The 19,156-nt window shown below is 39.2% G+C and overlaps 1 protein-coding gene across 1 annotated transcript in view; it reads right to left on the bottom strand.

Moving 5' to 3' along the window:
* Window positions 1-6,628: 6,628 nt before the first annotated feature.
* The window catches only part of Klhl20 (kelch like family member 20), a 42,593-nt gene continuing 30,065 nt past the window's right edge, over window positions 6,629-19,156 (bottom strand). Inside the window, exons 6-12 of the mRNA XM_034513478.2 lie at window positions 18,832-18,947; window positions 17,321-17,504; window positions 14,605-14,748; window positions 13,738-13,871; window positions 12,024-12,232; window positions 10,446-10,552; window positions 6,629-7,069 (exon numbers count right to left, since the gene is read on the bottom strand). Coding sequence (XP_034369369.1) covers window positions 6,985-7,069; window positions 10,446-10,552; window positions 12,024-12,232; window positions 13,738-13,871; window positions 14,605-14,748; window positions 17,321-17,504; window positions 18,832-18,947 — 979 coding nt within the window. The 3' untranslated portion in view covers window positions 6,629-6,984. The remainder of the gene's footprint in view (window positions 7,070-10,445; window positions 10,553-12,023; window positions 12,233-13,737; window positions 13,872-14,604; window positions 14,749-17,320; window positions 17,505-18,831; window positions 18,948-19,156) is intronic.

Here is a 19,156-nt window from a genome sequence, read left to right on the forward strand (position 1 = left end):
CCACTTTCATGACTTGAACTGTTTTATTCATTTTCTTCTCCTATTTGTTTGTGTTTTTCATAGATTTCTTTTAAGGATTTATTAATTCTCCTTTTAAAGACCTCTACCATATTCAAAAAGGCTATTTTGAGGTCTTTTGTCTTGTGCTTCAGCTATGTTGTAATTCTCAGGCCCACTGTGGTAGATTGCTGGGCTCTAGAGGAGACACGTTGTCCTGGCTGTTACCGATTGTGTTTTTATGATGGCATCTGGGTTTGGGAAGATTGTAATTCATGATATTGTTATTCATAATGCTGGCCTTGTCTTTGTTGGGTGGATGTTTTGATTATTAGTTTCTGTTGCCCTCTCTGGTTCTTAAGAAAGTGGTGGCTGTGTGGGGCATGGTAGGAAAATCTGGGCTCCTGATGGGTGTGGCCATTGGGGGCCCCAGGTAATGAGTACACAACATACCCAAACTTAACGGGACCCAATGAGCCCCAGGTAATGAGTACACAACATACCCAAACTTACGGGACCCAATGAAGTCGGTTCTAAGAGACAACGTTATAGTACTGAGTGCATATATTAAAAAGTTTTTTTTTTTTTTGAGGGGGAGTAGATCTCATACTATCAACTTAACAACACACCTGAAAACTCTAGAACAGTCAGAAGTATTGTTCCACCCAAAAGGAGTAGACAGCAAGAATAATCAAAACTCAGGGCTGAAATAAACAAAAGAGAAACAAAACAACATAAATAATCAATGAAATAAAGAGTTGGTTGTGAGAAAATCAGTAAGATGGACAGATCCCTGTCCAGATTAACTAAAAGGCAAAGAGAGAGAGAGAGAGAGAAATCCAAATTAACAAAATTAGAAATGAAAAAGGGCACTGAGGAAATCCAGAGTTATAAGGACATACTTTAAAAACCTTTCCCTTTAAAAACCTTTCCTCACCAAATTGTGAAGTCTAAAAGAAATATAATTTTCTTGATATATACCACTTACCAGAGTTAAATTAAGTTCAGACAAACAATTTAAACAGGCCTATAACAGGGCTAGAGAGATGGCTCAGTGTTAAGAGCTTACCAGACATCCTGAGAGTTCAATTCCCAGCAACCACATGGTGGCTCACAACCATCTGTAATGGCATCTGATGCCCTTTTCTGGTGTGTCTGAAGACAGCTATAGTGTATATACATAAAATAAACAATTCTTTAAAAAACAAAAAAAAACCATCAACAACAACAAAACCCAGACCTATAACAACAATAAAAATAGAACCAGTCATTAAAAGTCTTCCAATCAAAAAAATACTCAGGACCAGATGGTTTTAGCACAATTCTAGACTTCCAAAGAGAAGTTAATGCTAATACTCCTCAAATTATTCCACAAAATAGAAACAAGGAACATTGTCCAGTTCATTTTATGAGACCACAGTTACCCTGATATTCAAAGCACTTAAAAACCCAATAAAGAAAAAGAATTACAGACTGTGGCGGTTTCAATAGGAATAGCCCACATAGGCTCATAGATTTGAATGCTTGGTTCTAGAGAGATTAGGTATACTAGGGACATATATCAACATAATAAAAGCAGTTTACAGCAAACCCATAGTTGACATCAACCTAAATCAAGAAAAACTCAAAACAACTCCACTAAAATCAGAAACAAAACAAGGTTGTCTATGCTATCCATACCTATCCAATATAGTACTTGAAGTCTTAAGTAGATTATTTTAAGATACCTAAAGGAGATCAAGGGGATACAAATATATGTATGTTTTCTAGGCAGTTTCTCTGTATAGCTCTGGCTGTCCTGGAACTTGCTTTGTAGACCAGGCTGGCCTCTGACTTCTGAGTGCTGGGACTAGAGGCGATACAAATTGGAAAGGAAAAAGTAAAAGTATCATTCTTAGCAGATGATATGGTAGTACATATAAGTCATCCTAAAATTCCACTGGGGAAACTCCTATAGCCGATAAATACTTTCAGCAAGTAGATGGATATAAAATTAACTCACAAAAATCAGTAGCCTTCTTACATCCAAATGACAAATGGACTGAGAAATAAATCAAGGAGGGAACACCTTTCACAATAACCTCAAACAATATAAAATATCTTGCTGCAAACTCTAAGAAGTAAAAGATTTGTATGATAAAAACTTTAAGACATTGAAGAAAGAAACTGAAGAAAATATTCTAAGATGGGAAGGAAGATCTCCCATGCTCATAGATGGGTAGAATTAACAGAAAAAAAAAAGGCCATCCTGCCAAAAGCAATCTACAGACTCAATGCAATCCCATCAAAATTTTAACACAATTCTTTATAGATCTTGGAAGGGCAATTTGCAGCTTCATGTGGAAGTAAGTCCAAGATAGCTAAAACAATCCTGAATAATAAGAGAACTACAGGTATCACCATCTCCTATTTGAAGTTGTACTACAGAGCAACTGTAATAAGAACAGCATGGTATTGGCACAAAAACCAGGCAATGGAATTGAATTGAAGACCCAGATATAAATTCACACACCTATAGGCATCTGATTTTTTATAAAGAAGTCAGAAATACACACTGAAAGTAGCATCTTCAACAAATGGTGCTGGTCAAACTGGACTGCTGCATGTAGAAGAATCCAGACAGATCCATCCTTATCATCCTGCACAAATTCAACTCTAAAGCCTCACCATAAAACCAGATATACTGAACCTGATAGAAGAGAAAGTGGGGAATAGCCTTGAACAAATTGATACAGAGACAACTTTCTGAACAGAACGCCTTTTCCATTAGCTCAGGCATTAAGATAAACAAATGGTTTCAAATTTCATGAAACTGAAAAGCTGCATGGCAAAGGACACTGTCATCTGGACAAAGTAGCAGGCTACAGAATGGAAAAGTTTTTTGTTTTTATTTTTTTTTAAACCAACTACACATCTAATGGAGGGGTAACATCCAAAATATTTAAGGAACTCAAAAGATTAGATATCAAGAAAGCAACCCAATTTAAAAGTGGGGAAATATTTATATAGAGAATTCTCAAAAGAAGAAGCTCAAATGACTGAAAAACACTTCATCTTACACCTGTCAGAATGGCTAAGCTCTGTTGCGGTAAATCTCTTGCCCATAGGGAGTCCATAGAATAACGACACAAGTCAATAAGTATCAAATGAATGCTGCATGCCTAGATTGAGCAGATTTACCATTAAACTACACTATTCCCCGGCTATGAGAGCTCTTATCAACTTGCGGTTTCCTAGGTCTTCTTTGTCTTCTCTCTCTCCACCAACTGCCCTCTAGCTTCGACCAACTGCCAACCCGGCCACTTCTCTCTCTCCTCCTCTCGGCTCTCTTCCTCTTCTCCTTTTCCTGCCTCTGGCTCCTCCCACTCCTCTTCTACTGCCCAATCACTGGCTGTAGCCTTTATTTAACAAATTTGATTGGACAGAAGGTTTACAAGATTCACTCCTCCTTCGCAGCCCCTCCCAGGAGTGGAGTTACCATGACAACAAGAGGCTAGGGCTATCCACCAGAAAGCTCAATCATGACAAGTGAGAAATACAGACTGAGGAGACAGCATCTTGAACAAATGGCAGTGGTTAAACTAGACAGCTGCAAGTAGATGAATCATGCTGACAAGGATGTGGAGCAAGGGGAACAATCCTCCATTGCTGGCGGGAGTGCAAACTTGCACACTCACTATGAAAATAGTGTGGCAGGTCCCCAGGAAGGCTGGAATGGGTCTACCCCAAGATCCAGCCATACCACTCTTGGGCATAGACCCAAAGGACACTTCATCCTAACACAAGGACATTTGATCAACCATGTTCATTGCTGATCTATTCGTAATAGCCAGAAGTTGGAAATAACCTAGATGTCTCTCGACAGAAAAATGGATAAAAAAAAAAATGCGGTACATTTACACAATAGAGTATTAGTAAGCCATTAAAAAAATGACATAATGAAATTTGTAAGCAAACAGACTGAACTAGAAAATAGACAAATATGGTATGTATTTACTTATATGTGAATATTAGCTATTAAGCCAATTTTAACTATGCTATCATCTGTAGAACTACAGAAGTTAGGTTAGTAAGGGACTAGGGGGGAGAAGAGTTAAGAACCAGAGGGGATAGAGGATCTAAGCAAACAAGATACGCTAAATCAGTGGTTCTCAACCTGTGGGTCTTGACCCTTTGGGGGCTTGTTCGTAACAGTGGCAATATTACTGTTATGAAGTAGCAACGAAAATAATGTTATGGGTGGGGGTCACAACATGAGGAACTGTGTTAAAGGGTTGCAGCGTTAGGAAGGTTGAAGAACCACCTAAATCAACATGATCAAAGCTCCCATGAACTCACAGCAGCATGTGGAGGGCCTCATCTCAAGCCTTCTGGGATGTGTCCTCTTTTCCTATGAATTTGGACTTACAGAAACACCCTTTCCTTTTGTTTTGAGGTGGGCCTTTGAGAGAGGTTCTTGACTCAAAAGGTATCAGCCTTACTGTATTTATTGTAGGCTGTGTTTCAGATAACTCTAGTGGTAGTCTGGCATACAAAAGGAGTGGGACTTTGGTAAAATGATATGCAATACTAGTTCTATTATTAAATATGTAGGCAGACTTCCTTGGTATTTATACATAGGTGATTGTATTAAATGGGTTTGGATTAGAAAATTAGTCCTTTTAATCCAAAACTGTAAGTAACTCTTACACATGGGAAAATATGTTTATAGATTGGGTTATCTAAGATGCATAGTGAGAAGTCTTAGTTGTCTCACTGTCAGGATAAAGCACTTTAACTTTATATACAAGAATTATAAGATACAAAACCAAAAAGTCCACATGATCAGTAAAGTTGGAGGCAGCAAACAGCACTAACTAGGACTGGAGAGCTGCTGAGAGGTAAAGGCCCTCGCTGCCAAGCCTGACGGACAGAGTGCCATTCCGGGAACCCACGTGAGGGAAGGAGAGGACCCACTCCTGCAAGTTGTCCTCTGGTGCTGTGGCATGATCCACACCACCCCTACACACACACATGCATGCACACAAACACACACATACACGCACACACGCACGCGCACGCACATGATGTAAAAATACAAAAACTTTAAAAATTAAAACATTTTTATGGTAAATACTACCTTTATTTTAAAAAGTTATACATGCTAGAAAAAAGCATAAATGATACATGTAAACAATTGTTTACCAAATACTTATTTTTTTCCTTGAAAAAGGTGCAAATGATGTTTAAATGTAAACACAAAAGGTGCCAAGGGAGAGGGAAGGTAAAGGTTACTCCTTTTGGTTGTGGTAAAGTCTCATTCAAAGGTTTTCCTGCAAAATACACTGAAAGAAAAAAAAATCAGGTCTGTGACTAAAATGGGGGAGAATCTTAGGCACTAAAATTTTCATTGATTTCCTTAAAATTTTTAACCTTTCATCAGAAAGTGCAACTTAAGAGCTAGAGTAACAGTGGTCTTCTGAGATGAAAGGGTGGTAACCAGCTTAAGGATCCAGCTCTGTTCACATGCTTTGCTCCTCTGGTGTTACTAAGTAAGGGCCACCTCAGAGTTACCAGGCCGGAACATCCAGTGTAAAGTGAAAAACAGAATCCACTGCTGGAGAAAGGTCACGGCTCCTTGGTGGCAAAGAGGAGACAGGAAAGAAAGCTGCAGGTGGTGACAGCACAACTCTTACACAGCCACACTTGCCTTCACTGGGATTCTCAACGTGACAACCCATGAGCCTCACACTATTTTTATAAGAGGTACTGAGCAGAGACCTGGGTACATGTGGCAGAAACTATGAAAGTATTACAGGGGGAAGGGAAATGGGGTAGGAAGAAAGCTCAGCTAGACAGATGTAAACGCCCACCAGTGAATGCAAACCATAGCATCCAAAAACCAATGCTTTTATAGGTTTAATATTCCTTCCTAATGGTCTTGCCTAGTGAGATGTCTTCTTATTCAGTTTTTCTTTTACATTTTAAAAAAATTCATTTTTAATTACTTATATTTGATGGGTATATGTGTGTTTGTATGTACATGAATGCACAGGAATTCAGGTATCTACAGAGGACAAAAGAAAGCCTTGGATAAGCTAGCTCAGCAGTTTTCAACCTGTGGGTCATGACCTCTTTGAGGTGGTGGTGGTCATAGGACCCTTTCATATAGGTTGCATATCAGATATCCTGCAAATCAGATGTTTACATCATGATTCATAACAGTAGCAAAATTACTGTCATGAAGTAGCAACAAAACTAATGTTATGGTTGGGTCACCACAACATGAGGAGCTGTATTAAAGGGCAGCAGCATCAGGAAGGTTGAGAAGCACTGATCTAGATGGAGTTATACACAGTTGTGAGCTGCCAGATATAAGTGCTGGGAACTGAACTCAGGTCCTCTGCAAAAGCAGCACGCACTCTTACTGAACCATCTCCAGCCCCCTTTACATTTGGAGTGCTCTGCTATTTAGTGCAAAATGGTAACGAGCGCATATACTATCATTTTACCTTCCTCACTGGCAATCTCTGCAGCTGGATAGTGTCTAAGAGGAGTAACATCAGGTTATACCACAGCCCTTCTGCCCATACACAGATTTTAAAAATCAACCCAAAATCTACAAAGCAAAGAAAATTCTGCAGCTTGAAACTTTTTCCTTTTTTTTTTTTTTCATGGTAGGAAGGATAAGTAAAAAAAAAAAATTAAAAACAACACAACAATAACAAAAACCCAAAGGACCCAAACCAACAAAACAAAAACAAAAATCCCCCATCAAAACTCCATGATAAATTAAAGCCAAAAATAAATACTCTTCTGCACAGAGCGGAAAGGCATTGTGCAAAGGTGGCAATTTGCAGGTGAGTTCTGTCGTTAGACTGGTATTTCTGAATGTTGAGGCACCGGCAAAGAATAAAATTTGTTCTATTGTTTTCTTGAGCTATACAAAGCTTAAGAGTCAAGGCTCTTTCAAATATAAAGGAGCGTATGCAAGATTTTTTTCTGTGTTCACCATATATGGGATTCACAATGTGTCATTTTAATAACTCCTACACCACCTCCTAGCCGACGGTAATTCATCCCTCCGTATAACCTGCAAAGAGAAAAACAAAGGCATATTTTCTTTTTTCTTCCTTCCTTCCTTCCTTCCTTCCTTCCTTCCTTCCTTCCTTCCTTTCTTTCTTTCCTTCCTTCCTTCCTTCTTCTTCTTCTTTTTTTTTTTTTTTTGGAGACAGGGTTTCTCTGTATAGCCCTGGATGTCCTGTAACTCACTCTGTAGACCAGGCTGGCCTCAGAACTCAGAAATCCGCCTGCTTCTGCCTCCCAAGTGCTGGGATTAAAGGTGTGCGCCATCACTGCCCGGAAAGGCATATTTTCAAACTGGAAAAAGCACTGCTCCTTATAAATGAAGACACCAGTCACAGCATTTTGAGCTTCACGTAACTCTCCCACAGTCAGAAGCAAACGGAACACAGGCAAGTAGCAGAAGGAAGTCAAACTGCGACTGAGAAGCCAGGTCAGCGAGGCTGGCCCGCCCTTTTACACTAGAGCTTTGCACCTAGCCCAGCTTCTAAAACACAAAACATTATGTTCTACATTTTTGTGTCTAATTTTATGCCTGGTTATCTATTTTCCCAGACATATTTTCTCCTTGCCTAAAACTTTCTCAATTAATTTTTTAAATTTAATCTTTTATTTATTTATTTACTTAGACTCCAGATTTTATTTCCCCTAACCCCCGTCCACCCTCCAACTGTTCCACATCTCCTCTCCACCTCCATCTCCACAAGGATGTCCCCACCACCTACTCCCGCTGAAATTATTAATTAATGGCTTATTTCTCTTGCTATGATCTTCCTAGGCCCATAGCCGTGGAAGTGCTGGTATTGTAGGTATATACCACTGTACTTAGGTATTTTTACTTGATTTTTCTATTTGATTTTTGAACTGTTCTCACTCCAGCCCTGGTTGCTTCAAAATCATGCCTCAGCTTCTAAAGGGCTGGGATTATAGGTATGAGCACCAAGCCAAGTAGCTTAATTTCTCCTTCTCTTCCTCTTCCCTCTTCCTTCCTCCCTCCCTCTTTTCTTCCCTCTCTCCTTTCCTTTCTTTTTGTCTATCTATATACTGTGTACAGATGCACATAAGACTGGAGACCAGAGGTCACCTTGATGTCATTCTTCAGAAGACACCCCTTTTGTTTGTTTTTTGAGACAGAGTAGGCTTGGCTGACTGGTCAGGGAGCCCAGGGATCTGCTTTGTCTCTGCCTTCTCAGCTTTGCTATTACAGACGCAGGTCACCATGTCTGCCTTTTTATGTGGGTTCTGTGGATTAAAATCAAGTCTTCGTGCATGCAGAAGCAAGCACTTTACCACCTGCTTTCTTCCCAGCCCATCAGCTATTCGTTTTTATTCCCTTGTTTATATAATACCATTTATATAGTATTATCTATATAGTACCATTTAGTTTGTGATACGTGAACAAGATCATCTTCAAAGTAAAAGACTTTCAGGGAAAAAAATACTAGCTCCTCATTCAGCAATGAAATAAAATTGATTTGGGATATGTACCAGGTATGGTAATACATACCTGTAATCACCAAACATGAAAGGATGAGGCAAGATGATTATCTTAGCTTAAAACTAGCCTTTACCTACATAGTACTAGGCCAACCTGGGAGAGATAGAGAGATAGCCAAATAGAGAGCTATTTTCTTAAAAAGCAAAACAAACAATCAAAAACCAGACAACAAACAAAACAACCACCACCACCATCAAGCATAGTGACCCATGCTTGTAATCCCAGCACTCAGGAGACAGAGTAGGATTGCTGTGACTTCCGGGGCAGCCTGGGCTGCAGGGTAAGTTCAAGGTTAGCTTGGCCTATAGTGAAACCCTGCTTCAAAATGCCAAAACCAAAATCAAAGTTATTAAGTTTGGGCTAGGCATAGATCACAGACATTTAACCCAGCACTCAGGAGGCAGAGGCAGGTGGATTTCTGAGTTTGACACCAGCTTGGTCTACAGATTGAATTCCAGGACAGACAGGGCTACACAGAGAAACCCTATATCAAAAATGAAACAAAATAAATAAACAAACCCAAACCAACAAAAAGTTTTTAGATTATAGATGTACATATATATTACAGATTATATTATGTAATCTATAGATGATTTTTAGGACCTTCATGAACATTATTCACCACACATTACTAATTTTAATGACAGTTACTAACAAAAGTCCATATATAAATTATAGTGATTATGAAACAGAAGTAGTTATAGCTATTTCTTTAATTATGCTTACTCTAAATTCCTCCTTAAAAAAAAAAAAGAAGGAAGGAAAGAGAACTGTATGAAGAAGTAAACTTTCCATGAGTGGGAGCTTTTCTTTGTGCAAAGCTGCTCTTCTCTGTTCTTTACCCATTTAGCGATTATCAAGGCTTCCCTGCCACTCTTCAGACAGGCACGCCTCCCTGTCTTCTAATCACACAGCACTGCCATCTAGTATGACTCTACAGTGCCAACACTGGGACTGCAAGGAATCTGTCTTCACTTTTGTTTCCTCAGGGACCAGAACACTCAGGAAATCGGATAAACATCGTCATGAAAAATGTAGTATTGGAGCAAAAAGCTCTATGTTAACTGACTTTAGTACTGTGACTACTCAGCTAGACACAGAATCCCGAGACAGTTATTTCAATCTCCGTGGGAGCAATTGTAGGGAGTGCTTGCCTAGCATCTGATCCCTGGATCGTGGGATGTGCAGAGTGCTAGAGGTTGAGCCCAGGCTCTCATCCAGTGAGGCATGAACTCTACCACTGTGCCCAACCCTGTCCCCGAGGATTTAAAAACAACATAAAATTAAATCTATAAAATGAAGTTTAATATAGTTAATCTCTCAAAAATAAGATGTAGCTTCCTATCTAAAAATGAACTTTAAAATATGGCAGATTTCAAACCAGAAGAATTTATCTTAATACACTTTTAAAAGCTAAAGGAGAAATAAGTTTCAAAATAGTGTTTTGAAAGTAACTACATTTTATTCCTTACAAAGAAAGAAGGCTTCTCAAAGAAACAAGAACTTGTATACCTAGACTGGGAACTCAGGCCCTGGCTCTGAGTCTAATAATGGCCCTAGCTTATTTATGCACACTTTTGTTTTCTTGGTGCGCTGGTTTCCCCAGAAGGATGTGATGGGAATAGAAAGGACATTCTTCGTTGTTTTTCTCACCTCAACTTAATATAAAAATGAGGTGGTTATTAGAAGAACGTAGGAATATTTTTATCAGATACTTTAGAACAACCAAGTTAAAATGCATCATCATCTCTGGGTTACTTCAGCTCCCTTCAGAAGATCACACGAGGATGTCAGTATATTGGCCATCCCACTTTTGGTGGTCATGATTTTTCTCAAACCCATGACTTCAAGTTAGGAATGAAAAGACCTGGAAAAGTCTAAAGGTTACCTCCACGTATTGGCATCTGGGTCAAAAACTTCAATGGTCTTCAAGTATGTAGTGCCATCAAAACCCCCTACTGCCATGAGCTGTCCATTGACCACGGCCAGGCCAACCTGTAAGAGCAATAAGCAGCACAGTGGCTGCTGGAGAACTGAGAAAGCCATGGGGAAATTTCACACAGTTTCTAAGTAGACTACTCAAATCTCTTATATTCTAATTTACATGATGTCAGGGAGAAAAAGTAGCAGGAACCATTAAATTAGGTATTTTATTAATATGTACACAAGGAGACTCAGATACATTTGTAAAATGTAGAAAACCATCCATTCAGTATGAACAAGTACCTCCAAACTGCTCTCACCTCTGGTTTGCCCACTCTAATCCACTTTCTAAACTGCCACTAAAATATTATTAAAAACACAAACATAAACATATTACTCCTGTTCAGAAACTTCTAAGCCTCCATTCTGCCTAAGGCAGGTTTTAGGTCTGTAATGTTACTCAGATTTTCAGAGATCTGGCTTTACCTCCTACATTTCCCTCTCTCCTAATGTTCTCCATGCTCTCATAATACTGGAGTAACTGTGAAGTCTCTGAAACAGTATACAGGGTTGAGTAACTCATGTGCAGTAAGCCCATTCTCCCACATCCTTCTGTCACATACAGCACTCCACAGCACAATTGTACTGTAGACATTTCAGTATCCTTCACCAGACTGAGAGCTCCATGACAAGAATCCTGTAGATATTTTGCCTTCCAAATGAGTAAAAAATGTAGTCAAATGGACAGCGAGAATAACAGGGATATATCTGAAAGCCTGTTACTTCCCAGTAATAAATCGAGACACATAAGTGAGTCTTCCACTTGATGGTGCCTTTCAGTGAGACCCCTTGATGTACATGATCCAGAATTTGCTCCTTTTTATCCTCAGATTAGGGAGTCTCTAGGTGCAGTTTGCTTCTCTTTCGTTTGAGTCCTACACTGACAGACTCCTTCCATAATCAATGCTTAATGGGTTAGGTTTCATTGAGACAAACATTCCTGAAGGTGAATTTTATGTTCCATTTTGGACATCTCTTAGTGACCAGTCACCCATTCGTGGTTGAGACCATGACAATAGGTCAGCCAGATGTGGCCTACATTAAAGATGGGGCAGACCCAAACCATCTTTGGAAGACTTGTACAAGGGCCAGAAATGTTTTGTTTGTATCAGTATACAAATTCTACTTGAAGAAATTAGCTAGAAATACCACACAGGAATAGTTAGTGCTATTATATACAGAAGTTAAATAGGGGATGATATAGGAAAGATAACTGTCCAGAGAAGTAGCTGGTAAAAGATCAATAAAAAAATAGCTTATACAATTATATATATGAATGATAGAAATACAAGCTTTTAGCTTTTGTCTTTTTCCCCTGTTTTGCCTTAGAGCGTCTTGACAGCTGAGGCTGGAAATACAGCACAGGACATCAGCACTTCACCTTGCAGCGTCCTAGCACAGTTTACAGTTTAGACAATTCCTTTTGCACACCCTCTCTCAGTGCTTGTTGCAAAGCTCAAAGCTCCCAGTAGCTGGCACTTACTCCACTCCTGCGGGATGTCATGGCCACCACGGGAGACCACTGGTTGGTTCTGGGGTTGTATCTCTCAGCACTGCTCAGCTCCGTCGTGTCGTCTCTGCCTCCCACAGCATAGATCATGTCCTGGTACACTGCACAACCTAGGTGTTTCCTTCGGGTCCCCATAGGCGCTATGGTGTGCCATCTGTTTTCCTGAGGATTGTAGCGCTCCACTGCAGTGGAAAGAAAGATCAGTTAGTGAGCACATACCTGCTTCCTTCTTCATAGCCACTCAAACTGCCCTGACACTTATTTTCAGTAAATAATCTTGATCAGGAACCAGTTTCTTACAGTCATCTTCTGAGGAAAGGGCATGTGTTCACTTCTAGTTGTGGTTACATAACTAATTATATGCACTCTCTTTATCTTCTAATAGGGTGGAACTTGATTATGACTTAAAAGAACAGTTTAATACTAAAAATTTATTGTTATAATTAGATAGCTTTTGTACTTTTATTTCCCTCATATAATTTATTTGATTATTTATTCATGTTTTGCTCTTTTTTAGGTGGAGTCTTGCTCTGTGGTGCTAGCCTAGAACTCACTATGTAGCACAGCCTCAAACTCATGATCCTTCTGTCCTTGTCTCCCAAGTGCTCTCCCATGCCTCGTTTGCCTAGTGTCTTCTGAGCCACTGAAGATACATAACAATGAATCTCATGGTGTGTCACTGACAATATCCTTGGATAAAAATACCTATTATGTCTAGACCAGTGATTCTCAACCTGTGGATCATGACCCATTTGGGGGGGGAGTCACATATCAGATATTTACATTGTGAGTCATAACAGTTATGAAGTAGCAATTAATTAATTTTATAGTTGGGGGGTCACCACAACATGAGGAATTATATTAAAGGATTGTTGTATTAGGAAGTTTGAGAACCACTGGTCTGGACAGAAAAGGCAAAGAAGCTTGTAGTTCTAATGTTTTACTTATTCTTATATTAAAAAAATTCTCTTTTACTGAAGGGAGGTGGTGATTATGGGAGGTAGGGAACTCACTTTTTTATAAAGCAGAATTCTGTTTTTTAAATTGTGGCTCTGTTTGTTTTGTGTTTATTTATTTATCTATTTTATGTCTAAGTGTCTTTGTCTTGCCCTTACATATGCATATGTGTGTGCCTGTGTCTTCAGCAGAGCCCCTGGGGCTGGAGTTACAGATGGCTGTAAGTCATCATGCAGGTGCTAGGAACTGAGTAAGAAGTGCTCTTAACCAAGTGTTCTTAACCACTGAGTCATCTCTGCAGCCCCAGACTCTAAAAATCCACTGTAAGTTTCTAGCAGGTTATAAAGTAAATAGAGAAAGAAAACTTTGGGAAACATATTAGAAGTTATGAGTTACATTTTCCTAGAGAGAAAATTAAAACATTTTCTTTAAAAAGATATAGAATACATTTATGAGTATATGAACAGCACAACTTAGATTCAGTGGGTTACTAAAAGGAAGAAAGAAAAAGAAGACAAATGAAGTTGGGACTGGATGGGGAGGTGGGGGTGGATCTGAGAGGACTGGGAGGATGAATATAATAAATTGTAGTGCAAGAAATTCATCAAGAATGAATAAAGATGTTATATTGAAAGTTATAGAATAACCTGAGCTTTTGATACTTAGTACAGAGGGATTCCCCCAAGGAGAATGTGCTGTGTGGACCTCAGACTGCCATTGAGGGACTGACCTGTGTTGAGTGGAGACGTGCCATCAGAGCCACCTACAGCGTATAAGAACCCTCCCAACACAGCCACAGCCACTCCTAGCCTTCTAGTGCTCATAGAAGCCACCCGGGTCCACTTGTTCTCCTTTGGATCATACCTGCAGGAAGGGAAACATATTTCTACTGCCCACGCAGTGTCTACAGGTCTGAAATCACAAGAGATAGAATGGACACACATATTTGCCATAGCTTAAGAAGAAGCACACATACGTGTGTGCACGCACACACACATCATACACATCTACTATTCAGCTTTTTAAAAAGCCACAAATTTGTCATTTATGACAACAGAATGAATATGGTGGGGGGGGACATTTCGTTAAGTGAAATAAGTCAGACACATGAAGAAAAATAGCATTTGATCCTGAAGATGGAATCCAAAATTAGCCTAATTTATAGAAGCAAACAATAGAGGATTCTACTCTCAGTGGGATGGGTGAGGGGTTGGCAGGATCAGAGAGATGCTGGTCAAAAAATACATGCAGGAAATCTAAAGTACAACACAGTGAGTAGTTATTATGTCATGCATTTGAAAATTTGGTGAAAAGTATGTAGGGTAATAATCAGCTAATTAGTTTACCTTAGTCATTCTATATGGTTTAAATAGTTAAATACATCATGTTCACTACAAATGTACTTTTATCAATTAAAGAATAGATGGGGGGCTATAAAATACTAGAAGGAGAGGAACAATTCCACAAAGTCACCTTCTGACCCCTCCCTCTCTCTTATTGTAAATTCTAGGCTATTAAGGGCTATATAAAAATGCAAAAAGAACTCCACATGTCCATGAAAAAGAATTGAAAATTACTTTGATTAAAATGAAATCACCTCTCAACTATATTGAGGCAAGAGACACCATCCTGTCCACCCACAGCATAGAGAAAACCTCCAAGGACTGCCACACCAACACTTGTCCTGCAGGTGCTTGTAGGGGCCACATCACTGCTCCATTGGTTTGTTTTGGGATCATATCTGCAAAGAACACATTAAGAGTTTATGTTACATGGTAAAGCTTGGCTGTGCTTATAATATTTCAAGTATATAAGCATATATTTCTATTTAAGGATTGTTTTTTTCCTCAAACATAGGTTGATTAACAATTAAAGCATATGAATGGGGATTGAACTGAGGGACTGTACGCTAGTAACTGTACTGCTACAGACCTACATCCCTGCCTAATTTATCTTTTTAAATTTATTTTTAATATTTATTTTAAATATGCTTTTCCCTTTAAAAAAATCAGAATGCTACAAAATCCCACTTCAATTCTAGTCTCTTCCCATTTGGATTTGGTATACATCCCTTAAGGATTTGTAATAAAATGTTATTCACATTTGCATTATTTAAATGCAAAAATGTTTTATTTATATAAATAATATCACATGGTACAGTTTTCTCCTTTGATGTATTTTGAGATCTCTTTTCATTAATAAAATTGTAGATTTTTTTCCTTTGAGCTATTTTGTTATAATATACCATGTACTGTTCGATCTTATTTTTTTAAAATATATATCTGTATATGTGTGTGTGTGTGTGCGTGTGTGTGTGTGTGTGTGTGTGTGTGTGTGTGTGTGTGTGTGTGTGTGTGTGTGCGCGCGCGCTTATGAGTGCAATGCCTACAGAGTCCAGGAGAGGATGCTGGATCTCCTGAACCTGGAGTTAGGTGTGAGGGTGAGAGTTCTTAGCATGGGTGCAGGAAATTGAGTCACATCCTTCCAGTCCCTTAATCACATTCTTCTGAATGTACTCTTATGTATCTCTGATACTTTGATAACTAGGAGGAGGAGCTACAAGGCTGAGCTCACAGCTCACAGTGGACACAAGGCTGAGCACACAGCTCACAGTGGACACAAGGCTGAGCTCACAGCTCACAGTGGACACAAGGCTGAGCTCACAGCTCACAGTGGACACAAGGCTGAGCTCACAGCTCACAGTGGACACAAGGCTGAGCTCACAGCTCACAGTGGACACAAGGCTGAGCTCACAGCTCACAGTGGACACAAGGCTGAGCTCACAGCTCACAGTGGACACAAGGCTGAGCTCACAGCTCACAGTGGACACAAGGCTGAGCTCACAGCTCACAGTGGACACAAGGCTGAGCTCACAGCTCACAGTGGACACAAGGCTGAGCTCACAGCTCACAGTGGAGTACTCATGTAGCATGTGTAAGAGCCCTTAACCGCTGGAAAAAAGCAAAAAGCAAAAGACAGCCAAGGCGCTCCCCCTCTGCAGCTATATCTATTTTTACTTTTTAAATTTTCATCACTTTTTCTTTCTTCCTTGTTTTTTCCTGTTTTTCTACATTTTTGTTGCTCTTTTTAACTTCTTGACCTAAAAGCACAATTTTTCTTTCTTTTTCCTCTTTGAGACAGGGCCACACTATGTAGCTTCAAATGGCCTCAACCTTGTGCCCCTCCGCTCTCCTGCTTCAGCCTCCCAAGGGCTGGGGTCACAGACGTGTGCACCCCACCCCCCTCTCTTACTTTCTCTTTTCTTATTTTCAAATGTGTCTAATATATTGCTCATTTTTGTCTCTGTATACCACCTTAGCTACATTTTAGATTTTGATATATATTGACTTAATGGTTAAGCTACAAATATTTAGTCATTTGTACTTTGATTTATTTAACACACTGATTTATGTCTAGGTGCCATTTTCCCTGATGTTCCTCCCTCCATAATCTATAGAGCTAACCTTCTGTTTTTGTTTGTCTGGCACTTTTTTTTTTTTTTTAACCTATGCCATATCTAGAACCAATGTACTGAATATACAACTTTTTTTTTTTTTTTTTTTTTTTTTTTTTTTTTTTTTTTTGGTTTTTCAAGACAGGGTTTTTCTGTGTAATCCTGGCTGTCCTGGAACTCACTCTGTAGACCAGGCTGGCCTCGAACTCAGAAATCCGCCTGCCTCTGCCTCCCAAGTGCTGGGATTAAAGGTGTGCGCCACCACCGCCCAGCTACAACTTTTTATAGATATGCTATGGAATTAGGACAATCACTACAGATCAACATGACTTAATGAAAGAATGTGTGGCAACAAGGATCTTAAGAGAAAAGAATCCCTCACTGTAACTTCCAGTTTGCCAGGCACGTTAACAACTGGACAGCACAGTACACACAAGCATGCTTAAAACACTCATGAAAGAGCAGAGGAACAAGTAACTCATCTGTGGTCAGAGAAGGTTTGACGAAGGAAGCAACATTTTAAATCTTGTAAGCTTTAAGGGGCACAGATATTCCAGTGTGGGAAGAACAGTATGCATACATGCAGGGGCAGGAGGAGGAAAGAAGACAGCATGCCTAAGGAGCTGCAGGCAGTTTAGCTGTATCTGCAGTGGCATGCTTAGAGAATGACTGTGTCCAGTGGGGAAGAAACCAGAAAAACTGGCAAAAATCAGATCATAAAGGTCTTATACATCATGCTAAGAAGTCTAGACTGTTAACTAGTATCACAGATGTACCACTAAATTAGTAAGTCACATGTTTCTTAATACCTCAAACAAAATCACAGGGGCAATAGGGATTGTTTTCAAATTAACCTTACCTTTCAACACTATTGAGATATGAGGATCCATCATGGCCGCCTACTGCATATAACAGGTCATCGAGAACACTGACCCCGACTCCACATCGCCTTTTACTCATTGAAGCCACCATTCGCCACTCATTGGTCTGGGGATCATAGCGTTCAACACTGGAAATGGCATCTCCACTGCACCAACCACCAACTAGGAGCAAAAGAAATAGTTAATAGAACACCTGTCCTGAGGCAGACTGCTAACCTCACTCTGACTCCATGCTCTGACTAACCAAGCGCATGCAGAAGCAAGTCAAGGACAAGTTATAGTCACCAAAAGTCAGCAAAAGTAACTGAACTGTATCTTGATCTTAGATCCCAGTCTCCAGAACTATGAGAATATGCATTTCTTTTCTCTGAACTACCCAGTCTACAGAATTCTGTTATGGCAGCCTGGGTAGGCTAATACAGAGAGTAAGATTTAGAATAACCACCAAGCCAATTCCATCATCCTTTCCTAATGACCACTGGGGGAAAATATGTGGTAATAGCAGATAATGCTAAATTTGTTTTTCTTTCAAATCATGTCCACTTCAATATAAATAAGAGTGATTCTAAAGCTTTAAAAAACAAAAACCAACCAAGGTTATTTTAAGCTTAAAATACTTTGAATCTACTAGTTTCTACATGGTGTTCAATGATTCCTGAGCCACATTAAAAGTGGAATAATATTAATCATCTTCTAGACAGACCTAAACATTCACTTTCTTTATTTCAAATCTCAGTGTAATATAATTTTACTTTATTATTGTTTCATTTAAATCAGGAGAGTCACCATGTATTAGAGAATAACAAATGTGTATACAGTAATTTACTTAAGTGTAAATTCCATAATTGGGTACATACAAGGAATTTCAGTATTAGAGAAAACATTTTAAATTCTAAAATGGCCCTATGCTGGGGCAACAGTAGCAGTAAAACAGTATATTTAGGTTGTCTTGAGCTCAAACAACTTCAAACAAGCCTGGAAAGTCTTTTAATATAAGATAATGTTTTTGGCAACTCCATGTAATTCTGAAGTGACTTGCTATGTAGGTTTATATAACCTGTATAGTGATTAACTCTGTAAGTTATTGCATGCTACAAACACACATTGTGTGATGGTTTTAGATGGGATTTTCAGAGTACTATTCTGAAGAATAGCACTGTTGCCTTACTATGTGACTCTTGTGATAGCAAGTATCACAGCTTTCTAAATGATTATTCAAATAGTAAGAAGATACTTGGTTTAATCACAGTATACTAAAATTCAAGCCAAGCCTATATAGGGCATGTGTTATATTAATCCCTAAAATTCTAGTGCTAGGAGGCTGAAGTGGGAGAATTATGAGTTCAAGGCCAGTGTGCACTACATGGAAAATTCCTGGACAGCTTGGGCTACACAATAAAATTCTATCTAAAAAAAAAAAAAAAAAACCCAAAACAACAAAAAACAAACAAACAAAAACCTAAACAAAACAAATAAGAAAGGCTGAAACCTGCAAAGAGCACTTCCCCACATCGGATAGGTTTCCGTGGCCTTGTCCTTGGTCCTTGCATTAGTGGTCGTTCTTGAGGCAACAGGAGGTAGTTTTTAGCCTCATCTACCAAGTCTCTGTAGAAAAGAAACGTTGTACTTATTTCAAATGACTGGAAACAGTTCAAGTCTCTATATGGTGTTAAGAAAACAAATGTTGGACAAAGGAAACACGCCCAAATCAAACCAAATCCTTGATGCCAGCCAGTACGAAAATTGGCACAAACATGAAAACCATGACACAAATCATATTATGAATTCTGAGTTGACTGGCATTTCTAGCCTAA

The sequence above is a fragment of the Arvicanthis niloticus genome, chromosome 10 (genome assembly GCF_011762505.2).
Source record: "Arvicanthis niloticus isolate mArvNil1 chromosome 10, mArvNil1.pat.X, whole genome shotgun sequence".
NCBI classification, from domain to species: domain Eukaryota; kingdom Metazoa; phylum Chordata; class Mammalia; order Rodentia; family Muridae; genus Arvicanthis; species Arvicanthis niloticus.